General features: G+C 39.6%; 1 protein-coding gene across 4 annotated transcripts; it reads right to left on the bottom strand.

Moving 5' to 3' along the window:
* Window positions 1–123: 123 nt before the first annotated feature.
* Window positions 124–24,035, bottom strand: NSUN7 (NOP2/Sun RNA methyltransferase family member 7). 4 transcript variants are annotated; one of them, XM_074866059.1, is made up of 12 exons: window positions 23,929–24,035; window positions 19,338–19,620; window positions 18,337–18,395; window positions 15,959–16,089; window positions 15,081–15,233; window positions 13,628–13,811; window positions 11,373–11,583; window positions 10,586–10,729; window positions 9,748–9,849; window positions 9,091–9,208; window positions 4,152–4,269; window positions 124–2,540 (listed from the first exon to the last, which is right to left on the bottom strand). In XM_074866059.1, the coding sequence occupies exons 4-12, from the start codon at window positions 16,057–16,059 to the stop codon at window positions 1,974–1,976; spliced, it is 1,698 nt and encodes a 565-aa protein (XP_074722160.1). In that variant the 5' UTR covers window positions 16,060–16,089; window positions 18,337–18,395; window positions 19,338–19,620; window positions 23,929–24,035; the 3' UTR covers window positions 124–1,973. The 4 variants fall into 4 exon arrangements, 3 of the variants coding, with proteins under 3 accessions (XP_074722160.1, XP_074722158.1, XP_074722159.1); XM_074866057.1 differs by lacking the exons at window positions 19,338–19,620; window positions 23,929–24,035 and adding an exon at window positions 18,778–19,090; XR_012628663.1 differs by lacking the exons at window positions 19,338–19,620; window positions 23,929–24,035 and adding an exon at window positions 18,778–19,068 and having other exon boundaries at window positions 2,429–2,540; window positions 4,017–4,269.

The following is a 24,035-nucleotide window of genomic DNA, read 5'->3' as shown; positions in this document are numbered from 1 at the left end:
ACTGGTTTAGCCTCCATAACATTTCAAAGACACAGACTGCTAAAAGCAAGATGAGGCTGACTGTGGGACATCATGACACATATTACATAAATAGTTCAGAAATTCTGTCATCAGACACATGTATGCTCTTTTACAAGTAATTTTAATTATATTTAATGAATGATACAGATTTTGATTTAAAAAAATAGTTTCTGTAACTGCAGAATCTCTATGTTTGTTTTAAGCATTTAACAACCATATTGAAAAAACCCTGAAATCTCCTTATGGTCCATTCCTTTTATCTACCTCCTCCAAGATGGTTTTGAAATAAAATAGGGATTTGTTCAGTTCTATACATTGCATGGGCAGAGGTCTAGAACTATCCTTCCAAGTTTGTTCAGAAACAAAAGCAGAGTTCATCCTTTTATTGGAAGAGGTAAGGAGCACGGGTTACTCACAGGGATATGTGGCAGGTGAGTGATGCCTTTGAATAGGACAGCTGGCTCAGATTAAAATGCTAAAAGAAATTTTCACTCCTCAGTGAAGCAAGGATATTTATCTGATGAACAAGAGCCAGCTGCCTGCACTGCTGGTGTAGTATACTTCACAGCCTTTCTTCTAAAGGTAGTGCTGATACATTGACTGGTGTGGGTGAGGAAAAAAATAGAGACGTTAAAACATTTTATCTGGATGGTCTAAATCCAGACTCCTATGTCACATAAATTAAGATTCAATACCATATTGTTGACACTACTGGCAACACTCTTGCCAAGTATCTTAAATGATCGCCTAGAGGAAAATTTCTCTTCTGGGCCACAGCTACCTTTGCCTTTCTATATTGCTATGCTGTCTTTCTTTCATTTCTACAACACTTCTAATCTAAATACAGTTTTTGAGGTTCCTCTTGCTGTGGTTCTGTCATTGTTCGTCATTTTCCTTCTTTATATGTCCATATTTAATACTACATCAGATTATTGTTAAAAGTATCCTTGCGTATCCCTTTTATCCTTTGCTCGGATTACAAGACCTAAGATATACATTATAAGATATTTTATAGTTATTTTATTTTGTATTTGCTAGCAAGAGAGAGCAGGTTAGAAGCCCACAGCTGTTTCCAGAGACAAACTACTGTGTGTTCAGTCATTATTCAGCTGACTAGCAGTAACATAAAAATAACTTACTTTGACAGTAGCAACTCTTTTCAACTAAGAACCGCTTGCATTAAGAAAGGCGGTGAAGAGTGGTTATGAGCCACGACGTAGTCCACATGACATTATGATCACAATTCAGTATTTTTAACATTAGAATATTTTATCTAGTTTTCACTAATATTTTGAAACACACCTGAGTAGAAACCAAGGGAGTAAGTACTAGAAAGCTTATGCATGGGCTTTAGTGTACTTGGCCAGTTGCCTGTACAAAAGTTCACATACAGTTTTAGAAATAAAGGTGAGCTTTAAAGGTGAGAAATAAAGGTGTGGCTTACAGTTCAAGGCTTACTTTCCATGTGTCAGAGTCTAAATGGGAACTCACAAAAATGGTATCTAGCACTTGTAAAGAGAAAAGGCCACTTAAAAAATGCAGTCTTTTTAAAAAAATCAATTTGAAATTGAGTATTCCTACAGATCTATGCAGGTGGGGGGGGGCAGGGGAGAATGTATGCGTTAACTTGTCACTTTAAAGTGTCTAGCAAGAAGCTACAGTTTTTTGACCTCACTCTCAACAATGGTCTATCCACCTTACGGAGCTGAGCTGCGTTCTCTTCAAAGTGTGATTACTGGTTTTAAAATGATTAATATGGATATTTCTATGCAAATATCCCATAATATATCTCTTTCCCACAGCAAGATTATGCTGCATAGAGGTCTACTGTAATCTAAGTGTGTTGATTAATATATACAGGAATCTTTACCTTCTGTATAAAGTTAGGGCAAAGTTTGCAAGATTCTTACAGCCGTGGTCGAGGACAGCTCAGCTCGGTTGCCTTGACCCCTTTAGACAGGTGGTGGAAACATCCTACCAGCCCAGCCCTTTGCTCCAGTCCAGCCGTGAAAGCAATTTGATGGCTTGGGTTTGTTTCTTTGTGATCTTCCATATGGTGTTATCACTGGAGGCAAAACAATTTCCACGGGCTTCAATACAAGCCTTTCCTTTTGTGCATGTGCCTTTCTAGTAGATGTCTGTCTCTCATAAGCCTTGCCCGCAGGTGACAAATGAGACGTGTGCTTCAGCACTTTAGGCAGAGCTGTGCCTGAAATGGGGCTGACAGATTTCTTCAGCTGAACATAGCCCTTTGTGCGGTTCACATCTTTTTGTTGTTTGGTATTGACTGCTTTAGACACGCAAACTTCAGCCTTAATATTAGATACAGTTCGATAGCGAAGGAACTTTGCAGTCTTCGGCTCTGTACCACTACCAGTAATATTATGTCTGTGTTGTGTTCGTTGTGTTACTTTTTGACTCTTCTCCTTTGATTTTTCTACAACAATGCCATCTAGCAGTCCTTTTGCTGCAGCACGAGCCAAAATATCTTGAACAGACACATTTTCAGGAGAACCTTTCTGAAAATTTCAAAGGAAACAACAACACATCTAAGCCACAACACAGAACTGCAAACTCAGTACTTTAATCCCAGATTCCTCAGAATTTACTCCTTGAGAGAACTACATCAGAATCTAACAGAAAGACTTAAGTCACGTGATAAATGCTAACCAAACTATTCATTCAAGAAATTAAGAATGTGACTGTTGTGTAAAGAGGTATCTGAGCATTTGCTCTTCAGAGACTTTGCCCTCTGCAGGCCTGAAGAGGGGAAAGTGAATCCTGGACTTTGTACTACATCTCCCACACTGACTTCCTCTGTAACATGTCTGTAATAACATGCATATATATATATATGTGTGTGTGTGTATCAGAAATAGTTACTTAAATACATAAATACTATCAATAACATTAAACATGAATAATTTTCATGATACTGACAATCCTTGCTCATAATAGATAAGCAAGGAACTCTCAAACTACATTAACTAGGAACCAGGTCAACATCCAAGCATGTAAAGAGAAGCAATGGGAAGAAACTATTTACAACTAGCCAAGAAGGGTTTCTGTAAACCAGAAATTTCAGTTTAAATTGTAAGTACACATTTTCTGCCTTGCGGAAGATGTTCATTGCCAGAATCACCTAAAAATTGGCCATTGGAGCAATTGCTTCTGTGCATTAGAATCTGACTAAAAAATGATTCAAATCAACTACCTGAAACAAAAGTATTTCCTTCTGTGGCAAGAGAAAGTATGGTAGACAGATATACACAGCATGATTAACTTATTAGCTCAGGGAGCCAGATTAAAAAATACTTTACACTGAAAAGAAAGAGGTCAATAGTAGATAACTTGAAAGGCTTTTCATGTGTGATTCTCTTACTTTTAATAAAATCTTCTAATTTCCCCCAAGACACAAGCTTCTTTCAAGCACTATAATTGCAGTATGACAGAAAGTGGTACAAATAACCAAGTAAGATTGCGTATCTTTAATTTTCAGTGAAATTCTAATTAGCTCCCCTCCTTCCTTCAACAGGAAAATGTTGATGCTCAGAGATGCAAACTAGCCCTTTAATGCCTTTCCTTGGGAATCACGCCAAGACTTTTCCATTTACTCAGCAAAAGCCCCCCGCCTTTCAAGCCAGATTTGCATGCGCCTTACTTTTGGAAGGAAACATATTCATACCTACTTTATTCAAATTATAATAAACTCTTAATCCCTACGGGTGACACTGTCTGCTTGGATACTGGAAAAATTTGGTGACACATACAGACATAACAAATAACTTTACTATAAACACCATTTATCATGAGTCTTAATCAAGTTGTGTATTTCATTCTAAGGTGTGACAGCAACAATGTATTTCCTCTAGATAGTCCTACCACTGATTTAGGTTGAGACTGCTCTGACCACGAACAGCTCCGGAAGAAAAGGCACATGTTGGAAAGCTCTGCTCAACATAAAACCCCAGAAGTGGCACGTTTCAACTGCTCACCTGTTCTTTGTTCTTAAGACAACTGAAGAATAGCCAGGATTTTTTTTAAATGTTCCATTTCATATGTTCTTTTGTGGAAAATGGCAATATTCTTCTTCTGTAAAGTGTTTTTAAATGGTAAATTTCTTATCTTACCTCCCTTGCTAGAACAGCTAGAAAACAGCCACTGGAAATTTCTGATGGCTCCGTTTTGAAAAAAGTTTCAGTGGAAGGCTCTGAATTGGAGCAAGTAGAAAAAACAGGAGGAACAAGCCTGTAAAAAATAAACAAATGACCAGAAAATAATATTTAAGGATATAAAAGGAAATAAACAAGGATGTATTAAAAGTAATTTTCAAATTATGTCTTTCAGTGATAGTCTTATTGAAGCTTATCTTCATTTTAAAAAACTGCAATTCGAGAAAGACATGGGAATTCATCTTTTTAGAATTAATTGGTTTTTTCCATTTTTCCCCATAATTCACATTTAATTTTTTCTAATAATTAAGTATATTAACCACCAGATAATAAATATGTATGAGCATAATTAACAGTTCTTTCTCGGGTCTGCAATTACTGGATTATCAAGTTGTCCATGAAGTTGGGGAACACTCTGAAAACACTAACCAGTACACAAGAAATTGTGGAGGTGTTAACTTGGAGTTATTAAGTATATGCTCATAATAAATAATACATCTATCTAAGCTAAAAATCTTAGGTTAGAAAAATTGTAATAACTGAGTGCTGTTTTTTTCAAATTTACAGTTTTACAATGCATCAGTGCAGAAGGAAGGAAGGACTAGCCTTTTCTCATGTGCTCTCTGTACTCCTGTAATCCCTAGCTGTCAGAAACAGGCCTCAAGGACTTAGCTCATAAGGCTGCTAAACTGATACTAAACTGTTTCAGTACAGACAAATGCTATCAAAATATCCTTATGCAATTATTACCCCCTCCTCTTCGCACTGCTCAGGACTGTAAGATACAGCCCCTCCTCAATGCTCCCTTGATCCTCTTGAGACAGAGCTTTATTCAAAGATGGTTACAGAGAAATACATTCAGTATTTGTAAGCAATATCCTGATCTGGCTGGCTAGTCCATTTTAAATGGGAAGTCTGCAAAACCGTTTGTTCCCAAGTTTTCGCTGTAATCTGGACTTTTTTATATGTCCCTCACAACTTGGTAAAACAAGACTACAAAGGCTCACATCCTCCCTGCATTACTAATTAAAACTCTGTGTCTTATGACACACAGGAGATTTTTGCTTTTAGATCTGGTCATTCAATGCAAAAAAGTGCTAATCTTTATTTTGATTGATATATACAGATTACTGTTACCAGGAATCCCTTCAACAAGATGGTCTGACCGTGAAAATTGATGCAAAAAATATCTTGAATTTGATAGGCCAAAGGGAAATGCATGAATGGTTTAGTGTCTTGTCTATACACATCTGTTCCCAATGTGTACCCTTACATAAGGTAAAGCCTTTGCTATAAACTGTCATATCCTTAAGGTAAGCTCATCTTAGACAGTGGGTAAATTTGAAATCACCTTTACAATTTCACAGCCCTAAGACCAGCTGTATGACCCCAAACTCCAGCACAGCCTTATTTTGGTTCAGCATCACTCCAGCACTGCAAAGTAATTCCAAAAGATATAATACACATAAGCACAATTGGCATAAGAGTTTCCTGGAAGCCCTCAATTTTCTTGGAAGAGGAAATTAATATTAAGTAGATCTGTGATGATCACACAGGTTATGTTATAACTTGCCTCTCAAAGACGCTCCTGTGAACATAGGCTAGTAATTCCGCAATGGTCTTTCATTCTATCCTGCATTCTTTTAGTCAAATAAGTTACCTAATTAATTCTAAGGAAAGTGTACAAGGAACTGTTGTAAGTAGTACATGCATCTTAAATGGCTTGAGCTTTCATCTTAATCATAGAATCATTCAGGTTGGAAAAGACCCTTGGGATCATCGAGTCCAACCATCAGCCCTACTCTACACCATATCCCCCAGCATTTCATCTAAACGACCCTTAAACACACCCAGGGATGGTGACTCCACCACCTCCCTGGGCAGTCTATTCCACCGTCTGACCACTCTTTCTGTGAAAAATTTTTTCCTAATGTCCAGTCTGAACCTCCCCTGTTGCAGTTTAAAGCCATTCCTTCTTGTTCTGTCACTAATCACCTGTGAGAAGAGACCAGCACCAACCTCTCTACAATGTCCTTTCAGGTAGTTGTAGAGAGTGATGAGGTCTCCCCTCAGCCTTCTCTTCCTCAGACTGAACAGTCCCAGCTCCTTCAATCGCTCCTCATAGGATTTGTTCTCCAGGCCCTTCACCAGCTTCATTGTCCTCCTCTGCACTCGCTCCAGTACCTCGATATCTCTCTCATATTGAGGTGCCCAAAACTGGACACAATACTCCAGGTGTGGCCTCACCAGTGCAGAGTACAGGGGGACTATCACCTCCCTACTTCTGCTGGTCACACTATTTCCGATACAAGCCAGGATGCCGTTGGCTTTCTTGGCCACCTGGGCACACTGCTGGCTCATGTTCAGCCAACTATCAACCAATACCCCCAGGTTTCTCTCTGACTGGCAGCTCTCCAGCCACACCTCCCCAAGCCTGTAGCGATGCATGGGGTTGTTGTGGCCCAAGTGCAGACCTGGCACTTGGCCTTGTTGAAGCTCATCCCATTAACATTGGCCCACCGATCCAACCTATCCAAGTCTCTCTGTAGAGCCTCCCTATCTTCATGCAGATCGACATTCCCGCTTAACTTGGTGTCATCTGCAAATTTACTGATGTTGAACAGAAATGGTCCCAACACTGAGCCCTGAGGAACACCACTTGTGACCGGCCGCCAGCTGGATTTAGCTCCACTGACCACCACTCTCTGGGACCGTCCATCCAGCCAGTGCTTGGCCCAGCAGACCGTTTGCTCATCCAGGCCATGAGCAGCCAGTTTTTCTATGAGAATCCTATGGGGAACTGTGTCGAATGCTTTTCGAAAATCCAGGTAGACAATATCCACAGCTTTTCCCTCGTCCAATAGTCAGGTCATCTTGTCACAGAAGGAGATCAGGTTTGTCAGGCAGGACCTGCCTTTCATAAACCCATGCTGACTAGGCCTGATCCCCTGCTTGTCCATTATATGATTTTTAATGGCAGTCGAGATGACCTGCTCCATGACCTTCCCTGGCACCGAGGTCAGACTGACAGGTCTATAGTTTCCTGGGTCCTCCTTGCTGCCTTTCTTGTAGATGGGTGTCACATTTGCCACCCTCCACTCCAATGGGACCTCCCCAGTTAGCCATGACTTCAGGTAAATCATGGAAAGCGGCTTGGCGAGCACATCTGCCAACTCTTTCAGCACCCTTGGGTGTAACCCATCCGGTCCCACAGACTTGTGTGCATCCAAGTGGTGTAGCAGGTCTCTGACCACCTCCTCTTCAACTGTGCTGACCTCATAATCACACTATATATTTTATTTATGGTGTTCTATTACTGCTCTGTTTAACTGGTTACCAGCAGCTTTATTGTAGCAAGACCTACGCATGAAAACATCCAAGATATGCGCATAACTGTGAAGGAGGAACTGATTCTGGAATCATCATTTATGAAATTCAGTCTTCAGTCACGACTTTGCTCAGGTCTGCAAAAAACCTAATGTAATTTTATTCTCCCTTTCTTACATCCAAGATTGCCTTCTATCTGAAAGTAAAAGTATAATTTGGTGATATGACAAATCTCATGTTTCTGCAAAACACTGAATAGATTTTGGTTTGGCTTGGCAGGAGGGGTTTTCTAGACAGGGGGGATTTTTTTCCTGGGAAAAAAAACCAGTATTTTTTTAAGATAAATTCTTGGTTTTATATATAATGAATTTATGCATTATTTGTGTTCAAATAATTCAGAGACTGTTATGTTCCAAGGTCCCTGTAGTTCTCTCCACAGAGTAATAGCTGTACAGACATCAAGACATGACAGACGTCACAGAATTTCAAATCACAAAGGAAAACACATTTTACAGCAAGAATCCATAAATGCTTTTGGACTAGCATAGCATCATTGGCAAGACATACCCTGACTTCATCCCATTTAGTGTAAAATTTCAAGCAGGCTGCTCTTTCCTATCAGTGATTTGCAAGAAAGATGGATTTTGTTATACTGTATCTTAACATTATGCGCAACATACCTCTTTTTAATTTGGACCGGCCAGAGTTAACATTTACCATTTTAATTATGCAAAATTTAAATACACGGAATGATTATCTTGACCCACAAGTACCTTTCCCCACAGTGGCCAAGTCATTAACACCATCTAAGTTAATATAAAATCTAAAAATACAGCTTTACTCTCCTGTGCTTTTGGCAACATAAACTCTTTTAACCTGCATCCTGCAATCAACTATTATATCTACATGCGAGCAAGTGCCAACTGTTTGCATTTATCTACTGTGACTGAAAGGAAAATCCAGAAAGTATCCATCAGTCTTTTTACATTGCTCCAGCTGACAGGTTTTAACTACACATGAAGTATACAATGCACAAACTTCTTTCATGTAGATTTGTATTTGTTACGATTGCACAGGATGTTCTACTGTAACCTATCCCCCCAGAAGTTAGTCATCTGAATACAGGGAGGAGCAATCGTACAGCAGAGGTTGTTATTATTCTCACATTTTAAGACTGGGTTTCTTTGTGCTTTGAAACTGATCCTTCTAAGTGAGAAGCTGAGAGCATGCTAGCAAGTTCCCTGACTTTTAGTCTCCATTTTACCTTCAACTAGCTTCATTCTCTGAATACCGATAAGATGAAAGCTCTATCAGAAGCTCACCACAATGTTAGTTCCAACCAGTGATGCTTTCCTCCCATCTCAATTTCAGATGGGAACAAAAACATTAGACGAAAAAGTCAAGAGGATGCTACTTAGTACTCTGATAACATCAAAGGAATGCAATGAGAGGCAGCAAAAACCTATTTTAAATGTTAATCTAATGCAAGACAGATCAGTCTAGGATAAGAATTATGCTAAATTTAAAGTTACACGTATTTTTTCCATAGACAAAACTCCTCATTCCATACCTATATGGTTGTACTTGATTTTCTTCCACTCCAGAGTCCAGTGCTTTTTTCACTACTAGTTCATTTTCTTCTGGGTAAATTGAACAAGTGCAGTAAACAATAGCTTGTACTTTGTTAACTACAAAACAAACAAAGTTTTCTACTGTTCAAATTCTTCATACACACAGTGGTTTAGTAAGGACTGAATCCAGCATAAAAATTTTGCTTCGATGTCATTTTTACAAATAAAATATATCCTCCTGCACAGATTAGTACTCAGTCTCTAGTGGGTTTTAATAAGTAAAATATTTTCAAATATTTGCAGATTTCAGTAGAAATTCGGGGCTGCATCCACTGTTTTCACACAGCTACCAAAGGAGGGGGGCAGAAACTGGCCACATGGAGTCAGACTACATTTACAACTTTTCCAAAGCAGAGTATGACTAAGCCAGTAAGCCGGTTCACGATACAATGCTGAAGATCACTGTACTAATAGCTGCTGAATACTAGGACACAGATACACCTTTAAACTTGACGAGACGATTAGGGGGTTTAGTTACACACTTACCGTTAACTAATAGCGTAATCGGCTTATTTTTAACTATATAAAACCTGGTGGCAGTGCAATGGAAATGGCAGTACAAGGTGTTCCCAGAAATCCAAGAGCTGCACACTTACATTTCATTGCATGCATCAACTCATTAAGCTGCCTCTCAGCAAGAATACTGAGCTTATCCTCAGATACAGATCCTTGGAAAAAGTCTCTTAGCAGTCCTGCATCTAAATGTAAAGAGTTGTGACTTTATTAATGCAACTTGTAGTAGTGTCTTAAAATTCAGCTGTTTGCAGAAAATGCTTTGGTAACAGAGCTGATTATTACTAGTGCAGTGGGAAGGTAGGTTGTATGAATTACAATACCAAGGAATGCCCAAATGATTCTTCTTTCCTTCTTTACCTGTAATTACTACTGCCTCTTATTTGTTTCTATTTAATGAAAATTGTACAGTGAATAGACTTAGACAAACAATCAATAAAGGAATGTAATCAAGGGAAAAATATATATATTCATTGGTATCTTGAAATAAATTCTCTATCTATAGTCTTTTCACTTTAAAAGAAAGGCTATATACACTCTGCTGTCCAGAATAACCCTCAAATGTCATACTATTGACTTGAAATTGCCTTTACAAAACACTCTTAATCCTTCAGTGCCACCTAAAAAGATTTTGTTTTCTTGTTGAGAATCGTAAGCTAGGCCAAACATGTGTGAAAAAATCATCTGCGTAATTTATTTATTCTCTTTTGTATTTTCATAGTAGTCTGCATGTACATTAGACATACAGAATTATGCAAGTTATTTAATATATATGTTTTATAGTAGTTAAACTAAAAATCTAAAAGGAAGGGTATTTTATAAAATTATACAATTTACTGAAGCAGCTACGATGTCCAGACTACAGTAGTTGACTACTACTTCTACCAGAAAGCATGAGCTAGTTATTGTATCAAAAGTTACCTCTGTGTTCATTTAAAATAAAGTCTACTGGGTTGCCCACGCCCAGCCCAGAGCATTGTGGTAGCAGCAAAATAACTTTTGCCTCTTGAATTCTCGGGTCTGTTGGTCCAATCTCAGTAAAGTCTTCATGTAACAAATGAATATCTGAAAAAAAGGGAAAAACTCAACAGTTCTACATGCAAGCAAACCTGCCTAATTTTAATGTGATAAAGGTGAAGAGACTGGTGTTACACAGACTTCCACAGAGCTAGAGGCTGCTAGACCGAGGTCCCCCAAAGTATGTCCCACTGATTTCAAACAGACCGAAGGACTAGACCTTGGCATCTTGCACTGAGAAGTCTGCTAATGGGGTTCCAGAGTCCTGTTGTATTCTGTTCTGATTCTGTGCCTCCGGGTAAACCGGACAAGTGCATGTGTTTTGGATTAACACTCTCTGAAACAGGTGAAAAATCAGACTGAAGGCAATAGCCAAGACACCAAATAAATGGATCCAAAAGTTCCCAGCTACCAGCTACACCAACCACTCTACAGTAACTACTTATACGGAAAACTTCACCCTGACATTTCAGGAGCCTTCACCTATGATGGTTACTCTGCAACTTTTGATTAACTTGACTGTAGCTGAAGAGTTGTCAGTTCACCTTATGGCAAAAAATAAGTTGTTACTGCCCTCCGCAAATCCTCAGACAAGAGATCGCTGAATCCTGACAGAAGCATGACATATTTACAGATATCACAAACATGTACATTAAATACTTTATGCACACCAACGTGTTTTAACACCTACTTTTGCATCCCATGTGACTGAACAAGTCCCTCAGTTCGTCTGCTTTTGCTGAAGATTTTACACCACAAACAAAAATTCTGGACATGCTGTGAATTGTCAGCGCTGATATATGGGCAATGGTCAGGTGGGAACCTACATGAGCCACTAAAATGTCATCACCTGCATTCAACAGTGCCTGGGCAGAGTGCACAGCAAGGCTGCGAGACTTATCCTAGAAAACAATGACACAAAATTAAATATGACCAACTGATTTGGTTTCTATGAGTGCCACACTTCCTTTCCAAGTTAGGAAAGTATTTAATCATTTTCATGACAAACTAGAAAGAGGGGAGGAGAAAAACTAATCATGGATAGCTGCTAAAACAGAATTACAGTACAAACCCAAGCATCTTATTAAGTTAAACACACTCAATTTAAATAATTTAATTCTAATTAATGCATAAGAAAGCATAATATCTATAGGTGAAAAGAAATGTTAAATGCATATCACGAGGAGGAACTCTTAGTGACAGCCAGTTCCAGAAAAGACATAGGCCACAATATGCAAAATTCATCCTCAGAGGCAGCTTAACAGAGAAATGTAGAACTATTCACACAGCTCTTGAAGATAATTATAGGAGAAATTAAGCCCTTACGAATCAAAAACTAAGATTTTGCGGAAGTTTCAACACTGAGGCAGATTTGAATGCAGAAAGCACATTTACAAGAGTGATCTCATACTACAGATGCTGAAGAGAGAGATACATATCAAACATCTCCATCAAATTAATAAAAAGGCAAAGAGTGAAGATATGGACTACAGGTACCAAGTTTTGCACCACACCTGGAAAATACTGGTGTTAAGGAAAAAAAAGCGCTAAACCTTTAAGTTCACATTAATGTCTATGTACCTACTTACACCATTTAGGTGCCACCGACCTCACCACACAGAGATGGAGTTTTTGAGGGTTCTGTTTCCTAATTTTGATTATTCTTAAGCAGTACTAGTCAGAATTTGTTCTGGTGACCTGTGGAGCTGTCATGTATAGTTCTTTTCTGTAAGTCTCCTATTCAAAATACACACACTGAAATGAGATATTCAGAATTACTTTGTAAGTAGAGTAATAAATTTTCAGGTTAAAATTTCGAGAAAATGCTAAGCATCAAGGGAAAATGCCCTTTGAAATGTTTCTGCTAAGCACTCAGGTCACCAGACACTTCAGATAATTTGTGGTTGTGTGTTGTTGCAGGGTAACTCCAAACCACCACTCTACAACAGGAACCTCTTGCCTGGAGAGGCTAATGATGGCAAGTCAGGAAAAAGACCAGTGGGGTTTATGGACATTTAGGAACCACACTGCACAAAATACAAAGAACCATCATCATTCCATCCCAAATATGCCATTGAGGAGGCAAAGATGTTATTGTATTAGCATACTATTATATCTACTCACTGAGGGTAATGCATGTAGAGTTACACAGAAACTTTCCTCACATTTTCAGAAGTGAGACTGCCTCTTTGACCACTTCTGATGTTTATTTCAACAATTTTAAAATTAAATTTAAACCATTTTAATAATTTAATTGTAGCTATTAATTATAAGCATTAATATTTACCTGCTAAATTTATTAAGTGAATCAGTTTCCAACCTTATGATTATTAAAAACATCCAAAACCTTTTGAGAGTATGTTGCTGCCTGATTTAATAGGACAGTCACACAATACATGACCTCATTCTAATGCCAAGCAATTATTTTAGTTTGCAATGATATTATTACAGAATCACAGAATCATCAAGGTTGGAAAAGACCTTGAAGATCACCTAGTCCAATCATTAACCTAACACTAACAGTTCCCAACTACACCAGATCCCTCAGCGCTATGTCAGCCCGACTCTTAAACACCTCCAGGGATGGGGACTCCACCACCTCCCTGGGCAGCCCATTCCAACGCCTAACAACCCGTTCTGTAAAGAAATGCTTCCTAATATCCAGTCTAAACCTTCCCTGGCACAACTTGAGGCCATTACCTCTTGTCTTATCGCTCATTACTTGGTTAAAGAGACTCATCCCCAGCTCTCTGCAACCTCCTTTCAGGTAGTTGTAGAGGGCGATGAGGTCTCCCCTCAGCCTCCTCTTCTCCAGACTAAACAACCCCAGTTCCCTCAGCCACTCCTCGTACGACGTGTGCTCCAGACCCTGCACCAGCTTCGTTGCCCTTCTCTGGACACGCTCAGGTAATTCAAGGTGTCTACTCAAGGGTGACATCAACTCACCTGCAGTAAGAGTTTGCAATCTGCAAAAAGATCTAAATTAAGCAGTTCTTCTTTAAGAGAGGAAGGAAAAAACAATACATCATGGCAATGTTGGTCCACACAGTATGTGTAACGGTCGAAGTCTGACACAGATTCAACTCTTGTGAATCCCTTCTTCTTCAAATCGCTGAAAAGGTCTTGAAGGCTGTTAACATATAACTCTGACCATTAAATACACAACAGTTACTTAAGCAATATAGTCCATATTGATTATATGGATTTTTGCCTTTTATTCTTTTAGTGTGCATGTATATACATATGCATATATATATATATATAAAAAATGCAATACTGCCTAATGCAGGAGGGGAATTCACTCTGGTTTAGGCATATACATTCTGGTTTGAAACAATTAAGTTAATAAGTCTGATAAAATAAATTAAGAAAGAGGTATGTGTCTCCAGAGGATGATTCAAAGCATCAAAACATAAACGTCTGTGTGCTCAGGAGACACTGTAGCAAATTTACTGCTGCAATAGTTTAGTTCTTTCAATTGCTTTCAATTTAGCCCAGCTCACCAATGAATTTAATGGCTGATAACTGAAATAATCCTTCTGTAAATGTAATGAAGACATAAATGCTGAGGCTTGCAATTCAAATATCATAAAGATTCAAAAGTACATACACCAAGACTTGTTTGCTGAAATGCAGTTTCAGATAGTGCCATAAGCTTACATGGTACATTAAACGTAGGATCAATGCAGCAGCTTTTAGTTCAGTCTTATTTAAAGGCTGCAAAATCACAACCAGACTAAGACACCTTCTCTATCTTGAAAACCCTATATAACCTAAGCACCGAACATTGGTCCAAGACAAGAGTATGAATACAAAATTCTTGAAAACATAATAAAATGGATTACCTGTCTAACAAAACACGTAACAGGATAACCTGGTATGGTTCATGTATCAGTTAGTACAGAACTGGGAAGACCAGTGTTACCTATATAGTAGGCCACTGAATATACGGATTTTAAAAAGTGTATTTTTATTTCAAGCTTACACTATCCTTACAGAATAAACACCAGTATTAAGTATTGTATCTGTCTTAACACCCTTTGCCAATGTTATGGCTTACAGTAATACAGCTACTTTTAAAGAAGTTTTCTCCTTCTGTATTTTTCATTACAGAGTTTACTCACCCATATAGTTTCTTCTAATTTTATTTCCTCATTTATTTCGTGAAAGACCCACACAAACAACAGAATAGTAAGAAAAACTGTTTCACATCTTTCTTACAGTTTATGAATACCATTACTGCAATATACAAAAACTACAAACATAATGTCACTGGACTAAGCAGAATGTACTGTTAAGAAATTTAATATAACCTGGGAATTCTAAACCAAGTGTGTAGTAAACTATACCACTTCATATGTAAAAACCTCAATATTAAATGATACTTTACAGACCTTACCTGATTTTAAATGTATTTATCCAAACACATAAAGGTACAGCAGAAGCCCTTTGTTCTTGCTTCCGTATGGTTTCTGGTAGAATGTATTCAATTGAAAGAGCATCATGTTTGACACGCCATCTTGCTAGCGCAGCTGCCAATTTGGTCCTAAAACTACAAAAGCATAGTCACAAGTTTAATAAGTTCTATAAATGTTTACATCAGCTATTAACATGCAACATTTCTATTACAATAGTATCTTACTCAGAAACCAAAACCAAACGTGGGGCCTATTTTGCACGCTGTTACAGAAAATACACAGTTATAGGACATTTTCTACCCCAAACAGCAGTAGATGCAAGGTCATATTACATAGCTGAGACCGTTTTACTTAAATGCACAAGGGAATTATGAATTACAAGACAACTCCTAAATATATCCATTTTCTCAGAAAGCTAAAAAAACCTCAATGTTTTGGAACTGCAATCTGTGGAATACAATCATCAGCTTTTTTTTGTATGTTTGAAGATATAAATACATATATGTGCAGAATGAGCATTTGATAAAAGCTGACCCCTAAATGTGTACAGCAACAACACAAGTATGATGGCAACCAGGAGTCAGTTTTATTATTACATGAAAATGTCAGAGGAAATATTCCCAGTCTTTTCTTTTCACAAGCTTTATGCATAATCTTGATACATGATACTTTAAAGCAAATAAAAATTACCAGTGAGCTACTTCAGATGTCAAGGTGTATTTATTGCTTACCACCCTCCAGGAATACCTTGCACTGATATTTATTAACTTTTTGGGCTATTCTGAATCCAGCAGCAACACAGGGTCTTTTCCAACCTAAATGATTCCATGATTCAAAAAAAAGTTCTTAGCATGTATACCTGTTTAGATAATGCTCTATTTTCCGAACTTCTGCTACAGGTTCCTCTTCATCAAAAATCTCTCGTGCTTGAAACTTTCGGTCTTGTAGATCATAAAGCATCACAACAAGCAAGCTGGTCAATTCATCTGGCTGCAACAGAAAAACAACTGGATAGAGAAAGTGACTATGTTGGTTTGTGTGTGTGTGTGGCAGGGGTTTGATAGCAGGGGACGGGGCTACAGCAGTGGTCCCCTGTGAGAAGCTTCTTGAAGTTCCCCAGCTCCAAGTTGGGCCTCCCTCTGGCCAAGCCAACTAGCGATGCTGGCTATGCCTCTGTGATAACATATTTAAGAAGGGGAACCTTGGAGGAGGAGGGGGAGTTGTGAGGAGGACACCTATGCAAACACCGAGGTCAGTAGAAGAGAGGAGAAAGGGGGGGGGGGGTTGCTGGAGCAGAGACTCCCCCCTGCAGCCCGTGGTGAGAGGGCAGGCTGTGCCCCTGCAGCCCATGGAGGTCACCAGTGGAGCAGACGCAGTCACCCTGCAGCCCATGGAGGACCCCACGCCGGAGCGGGTGGCTGTGCGTGAAGGAGACTGGGACTCTGTGGTAAGCCCCTGCTGTTGTAGTTCAGCACTGGAAGGACTGCAACATGTGGGAAGGGCCCACACCAGAGCAGCTCAGGAAGAGCTGCAGCCTGTGGGAAGGACTCACGTTGGAGAAAGTTCATGGAGGACTGTATCCCATGAGACACACTGGAGCAGGGAAAGAGTGTGAGGAGTCCTCCCTGAGGAGAAAGGAGCTGCAGGACTGACCGCGCTCCCCATCCCCTGACCCTGCGCCACTGGTGGAGAGGAGGGAGAAATCAGGAGCAAAGCTGAGCCCGGGAAGAAAGGAGGGGTGGGGGGAAGGTGTTTCCAAGGTGTGGTAATGCTTCTCACTGTCCTACTCTGTCTGTTAAGTGTTGTTGTTAGTGTTTGAATTAAATTTATGTTCTTTTTCTTCCGCTAAAAAGTCTATCTTTTGCCCCTGACCATGGGTGAGACATTCCTCCCTGTCCTTATCTCGATTCCTGAGCTTTTTGCTTTATTTTCTCCTTCCCATTCCTGAGGTGGAAGGGGTGAGCGAGCAGCTGCGTGGTGCTCAGTTGCCCTCTGGGCTCAAACCACGACAGTGACACAAAACATGTCTTACTTCTGCGAAAAGATCCATATCAAACAGCAGTCTACTATGTAAGAGGCATTAAAAACTCCAATGAAACACTTATTTGTAAGAATATCAAAGTAATTCCTCATGCAGAGCTAGTAAAACACCAAAGAGTTTTTTAAAAACTCAAAATACACAAAGGTTATTTAGCTTATCAAAATTAAAAACATTCTCCATAAACACAGATAATATACTGTATCTTAACAATTTTTAATGTTATCAGAATTTGAACTCTGAAATTATTTTCTCCTCATAAAATAGTTCCTTGAATAGCTAAGTGAACAAAAACTTGTCTATCAATTTGTCTCTTGTGGGATTCTTCAGCATATAACAACTAATAAGCTCAGTATATAATAACCATTCTGCAGTTGGGACACTTGTAGAATCTCCTTTCCATGTCTAAATGTTTAAACCAGGGAGCATCTCCTTCTCAGAGACAGTAATTAACAGCACTTCAGTTTCTCTTGTCTACCTCTTTTCATGAAATTCCTACAGTTCTTATGACTTCAAAAATTCTTACCTTCCTACAAATATTACCTGAAGTAGCTAGAAAACTCAAGTTATTAGGGAAATACTACCACATACAAAGTGTTACCACGTAAGTCTTACTTCCTTAGAAAAACAAGACAAAAATCAAATGTGTTTTATCATTTGCCTGCTCACATCAATCTCCACAAATAACATCAGTTCAAATTCATCTTGTAACTTTCAAAGGCATCAAAGACTAACTAGGAAATGAAACATGGGTTCAATGTATTCTTCTTTCTGATGGGGTCCACTCCCTGCTTTACAACACCCAGGGACAGGAAGGGAACCTGAGTTTTTTCCCCACTCACAAGGGGACACAGCTGGGAAGGAAAGTGCATGGACATGGACCGGCTCATGGACAACATCTCTGAGCAAGTACTACACTGCAGTAAGCATTATGGTTCACTCTCCTACCTTCTTTCTTTGAAGGTTTTGATTCCCAGCAGTAAGGTGCAATAAGAATCTCACAAACAACTTATCTAGAATTTCAGAGATTGATGCTTTAGACAACTGAAAAGGATGGCAGTATTTCAGGCTGAGGCTACCATGTAGTTCAAAACAACAAATGTTGTTTTGAAGAATGTTGCAGAATCCTCAGAAAATATTCTGATTACATCAACTCAGAAAATACAAAACTTATTTCCTCACAGAAAATGTTTGCTTACTATAGACTGGCATGGGTAAACACAACTATCTAACAGTATTTCTTCAAGAAGATCTTGATCTGCAAAAAAAGAAAATGTTGACAAGTTACACTATGAAATCTACAAGATTCTACGGAAGAAAAAAAACAACTTGTAAATCACTAAAGAAGCTGAAAGTTTAAACATTATGAAAATTAAGGGCAACTTCAATCACAAAGAGTAGCAACTCTAAATAATTCCTTTACATGAAGAAATATAGAGTTTAAATGTTTGATTTCACAAAATGCTAACAACACTTAGATATATTTGAGGGATACGAGTAGTCCAGTAGAACAAAAAAATTCAAAGAACAAAAAATTCCCCAGATCTCCGATGTCAGGCAGAATCTAAACACTTAGTTTTTCTGTATTTTCTCTGTTGCATCATTTCTGTTGTCAATTCTTGGAAAAGTTTTGTACTTACATTTTAGAGCACTGAAAGCCAGTTCATGAGATACATACTGGGAATACTCATCTTTAAAAGTCAGCATGGGAGATACTGAGTCATCACCATACTGCACCAATATTCCTTCCTTACACTTTTCAGTACGAATGCTTTGAAAAATCTTAGCTGCATTTATGTATACAGAGTCATGATAGCCATTCTTCTCAATCAGAGTCATTGTTCTTTTTTCAACAGATCCTTTTTCATCTGAAATTTTCATTTCACTCAAGTCTGAAGTAACATTTGTAACATCCTCATGTAAAGACACCAAGTTACTTTCAGAACCTGGCATTTTTCCAGTGGCTGATTGTGTAAGTGCAAGTCAAAATCCTGCTGCCTCTGCAAAAAACAAAGTTGGTATTGAATTATGAAATTTTCTTTCACTAGAATACACTTTTCCCTCCATTTTCAAGTTTTCAATATAACCTATTTTCTTTTTTAGCCTCTATTCCTGCAAATATGTATATAAATATATCATCTATCCTTCTATATATCTATCATCTTAGATATAGTAGAAAAGCATTTAATAGTTTTCTTACCTTATTTATTTACACTAATGCAGATAGAAAGACTGGTTACTTGTTTCAAAGAGGCCAGTGCTTTACAGTAAATGATCCTAAACAGACTATATGCAGAGACTTGATTCTCTATGTCCAATAAGAAGCATTATTATTGCAGACAGAATAGTATTTCTTACTAGGAATTCTCCTTTAATAAAGACACTACAGAAATTTCAAAGCAGCCATCGTCTCTTCCAAAGAGGAACCATCTTGAAAAGAGTTGCAGTAAATTCCACATGTCCACTAAACTGCGTGACTGTTCCTAAAAATGGATAATAGAGATCACCTAAGTGTTAATGTATTTAAAGTATTACCTAAAGAGCACAATTTTAAATGCAGGAAATCCTTCTGACAGGCTCTGAATATATTATCCAACTCGCTGTACATCCATGTGTGTTTAATTTTCTATGCATCTTACATAAACAGTAAAATAAAAATTGCCTTCCCCAGAGGTAAATAGGGCTTCGAGAAAAATAAAAAGTCCCCAGTGTTAGCTGAATCCAAAAATATGCTTAAGTTTCACATAAAAACCTACTTAAAGTATATCTATCACAGTGCTTGGATTTATTCCATTTTCTCTGGTTGCTGTAACATACATTTATGACAATGTTTGGAGGCTTAGAAGTCACGTTAAATGTTCAGAAGAGAGCTAAGCCAAGACAAATTTAGTCACAGAGGAAATATTTTTTTAAAAAAGTAAAACTAGTCTTCCTGTCTAGAGAAGAATAATACAAGAGAACTGTGAGGAATTTAGCAGCTTTAGCACAGAAAGCTAGGCACGGATCAGGTGCTGAAAATAGTTCTGGATATTTTAGAATTAACAACGAATATCAGATGTTGTTCTTTTTGCCAGTCTAAAGATCCAGAAAAGAAGGTGATACTCTGACCAAATAGAAAGGATCTTCTCTTTTGCTACATAATTTAGTTCAGTACAAGCATTCTCAAGCTTTTTCCCTGTGATCCCCCACATTCCTCAGGATAAATTACATATGGGTCAGACATACTTGCCCAGCATCCTTTTTTCCTCTCCCTTTCCTCCCCATCACACAAAACATAGTGGCAAAGGAGGATGGCAGCATGCAGGGTTGGAGGGGAAAGGAGGAACACAAGCTGTTACTTCTCCAGCAGGCAGCCATGAAATGCCCCATGCTGAGCCAGCATTCTCCCATTCAAAGTGCCCTTCCCCAACACAGGTGACACTCAGCCCATGCCTCCCTTCTCCAAGTCAGAGTCCGCCCAGCCCAGCATGCTCGACAACCGACCAGTGTTGCTTCCTGAGTTCTGGTGCCTCATGTGGAGGAGGCCACATCTCTTTTCCCTTTCCCAAAATATGCTCTGCAAAACTGAGAGCTGCTAACCCTGTAGAAGCAACTTTTACTGTCTCTTTACAGAGCTCCTGGGCCTCAGACAAAGAGCTGCTTCTTGTGGGAGTCAAGCACCAACACCTTTAGTGTTAGATGCAGCACTGATGGATCCATGGAGCAAATGTAAATTTATTTTATGAAGCCATATTGAAGCAGGACAAGCAGTGTTATCAAAAGAAAGCACTATTCTCCACTGGAATAAAGTACCAGATTACCTCAACCAAACTGAAATTCTTGAGCTCAGAAAGGAAAAAAAATCATAAACGCTTTCAGGATGTTTGACACTAATTTGACCACAAGACATGTGCATGACTTCACAGAAACGAGGACAGGATCTAACAGGGACCTGGAGCTCAAACCCTTTCTCCAGCTGAACACTAAACATTCCTTTTTTAGAACATGTAGCAAGTGAACTAATGTTTGTGGTGTCAGGACTTTCAAAGACTCGTAGGGTTCCCAATTACTGTCAGTGACTTCTTTGCCAAAGCTATTTTTGCTGACTCACAAGACGCTGCTATTAAGATGATTTGATGAACACACTTTCACAAAAGACAAATGTCATCTTAATAAAGATGGGATGATAGTGCTCTGCCCTGTGCAGACACTACATGGTTGCAACACTGTAAATCACAGCTTGGACTACTGAACTCTGGGCCAAGCTTGAACACCAAGCTTGAATGATATGAAGTTCAGCTGGGAAGGACTAGAGAAGAGAGAAAAGACCCTGCCTTTGTCTATGGAAGAAATGAGCTGAATCTCAAGGGGGTTGCTGCAGAGAGATGAAAAAAGAATGTGAGGATAGAAAAAAATAAAATCAAAGTTTCTAATATTCCAGAGTGCTACAAATGTTAAATCAAACTGATTTGGACCCAAATCCAGCATCTCTCCATACAGTCTTAGCACACTGATTCAATGGTAAAAATACATACATACTCTCAGCGAACTGGCTGACTAGAGGTACAACTGCCTCATTTACAAAGCAGAAACTTGTTGTTGAAATAAAGTTTCCAAGTTCTTCTCACTATACTTCCACACTGTTTTCCTTAAGCTTGATCATATTTGCAAGTTAGAGTCGTAATAGGGTATGCAGAAGAAAGGATCTTAAAGGCACCTGTGACTAAAATTTAAGGGACAGTTAGGGGACAGCTGTTGTAAACAGTTTGTGTTGAAAACAGCAAGCACCTATCTCAGGACAATATTGGTTGTGAAGGCACAGAACACAGACAAGAAAGTATCTCCCCACTTCTGCTTCCAAGTCATAATCCACTAAACTGCTCGCAATGACCAGGACAACTCCCTGTGAGCACAACAGTTCAGCGAGCAATACCAGTAGCCCCACAATGCAAAGGGGGTGCTTCTTGTGTACATTATTTGTGCAACAGGATGTACAAATCTCTCTTCTGAAAACACCTCTATTATGGATGCAGATAGACTCCCGTAACACAAGTTACTGTTATCCAAGTACAAACAATAGCAATAAAGATAAAAAGATAGCAGGCTTCAAATAGCAGAGTGAGAACTAGAGAGGAGGCTGGAGAACTAAATCGGACCACACTGCTTTACAGGCAGACAGTGCGAGGTAGGAGGCCTGGAGGCATTCACAACATTTTTTCCTATCCTTCTTCCAAAGACTGAACGGACCTCTCAGCTGCTCTGGCAGGCTCTACATTTGAAATGTTCAACACATGTGAAACTGAGGTCACAGAAAAGCCACTGGAAGAGCACCTGAAGAGAATGTGGGTGAGAGAACAAAGACTTTGTGCTCATGCTCTGAGGAAGCTCTTGAACAAGACGTCTGAGGTAACCTTTTTCTCACTCCCTAAACCATTTAGGAAAAAGTAACACATCAGGTATCTATCAGGCACCCTCACAGGATGCCCACTGAACAGAACTCTCTCAAGACCAGCAGGTTTAAATCCATGAGTGCACTTTAATCATTGCTTCCCAATACCAGAGATACACTACCCTTTTAGCTAATCTGCTTGCCAATGGAATTGAAGAAAAATTGGATTCATTTATTTGAATGTTCTCAGTTTCAAGCGGAGCTGTCCGCAGACCATACAGTTTTGCAATTATGAACAGCACTGGACAAATACAGTATTTGTGGCACATAATATAGATCCACATGAATAGCAAATAAAAATATGTTTCCAGCATATATGTAACTTTGCTTAAAGTGAAAGGTAACTAGTGTATCATAAACACTCAGCTTGAAGGATGGCTCCAGCTTTGACTTAATGAACTCAAGTGAACAGAATTATGACATTTATTCACCACACAGCATAGGATACATACACCATCAATGTCACTGATTCCTCTGTTTATATACCAATACATGTATTTTTCTTATTTCTTCAGTTATCACCTTTGTCAGTAGCCTCTACGATACAATTCAGGAAAAGATAAACAACAAACAACCCCACAGCATTTGTGTTGTATCAGGTACAGCAGGCAGGCTGGCCACCCAGTACTACTTCGTATTAACAGGAATTCATGAAAAGTGGCTCTGTGAGCATTCACATGGTTCCTCATACACCAACACACAGGAAATCTTTGACAGCCATATACTGTGGTTTTTGTCTTACTAATGTTATGGGTATACATGACCTGCTTTCTAACAGCAACTGCAACTGTCTGATACAGAGTTACAATGGATGGCAAAGCTTCTACTGTCCCCAACTTCAGTTAACTAAGCTGGAGGGGAGGGAAGATTAGTGAAAGTCAGGAGAAAAAGCCAGCCACGAGACCATTCCCCAACTCCCCTTTATTTATGAGAAACGGTCCCTGTCAACTCATAGTACTGTCACACAGAAAAAAGATACCTCTTTGTATAAACACGCAAAGGGCTTCCTGAAACACTGGGCTGAAAGGCCTTAAAAAACAAACAGCTCCCCCAAACCACACAGGCGCGGACGGGGCAACACCCAAACCCCTCTCCCTGGGCAGGAACCCGAGGGTCCTTTTTTAACTGACAGGGTTTCTCCCCCTCGCTTCTCCCTCCGGGGATGGTGGCGCCGGGCGCTGCGGGGAGAGGCGGCCCCGCCAGCGGCCTGCCCTACGCTGCCGCCGGGCCTGAGGGGCTCCCCCGGGCCGCGCCGGGGCAGGCCGGGCGCTGGAGCCCCGCTCCCGCGGCTGCAGTTACCCTCCGCCCCCCCGCCCCATGCCGGGCAGGGGAGCGGCGCCCGCATACCCCCGTTAACCCTTACCGCCGGCGAGGGGCTCTGGCGGCCCCGCGCCCGGCTGGGCTGCGGCCGCTGCGTTCGGGAGGAGACGCCGCCCCGCTCTGTGCTGCGGCGCGGGGGCTCCGCCTGCC

The sequence above is a fragment of the Strix uralensis genome, chromosome 4 (genome assembly GCF_047716275.1).
Source record: "Strix uralensis isolate ZFMK-TIS-50842 chromosome 4, bStrUra1, whole genome shotgun sequence".
In the NCBI taxonomy this organism is placed as follows: Eukaryota; Metazoa; Chordata; class Aves; order Strigiformes; family Strigidae; genus Strix; species Strix uralensis.
This window is presented reverse-complemented; position numbering and strand designations above follow the sequence as displayed.

Bases quoted from the DNA above. Each gene is read 5' to 3' on its own strand.
- NSUN7 (XM_074866057.1), bottom strand. From the start codon at position 19,090: ATGCCAGGTTCTGAAAGTAACTTGGTGTCTTTACATGAGGATGTTACA. The intron at 16,090-18,336 runs GTAAGCAAACAT...TTTCTGTTGCAG, and splicing joins TTTACCCATGCCAGTCTATA to CCAGATGAATTGACCAGCTT. The intron at 9,850-10,585 runs GTAACTTTTGAT...CTTTACATTTAG, and splicing joins TATTTTAAATGAACACAGAG to ATGCAGGACTGCTAAGAGAC.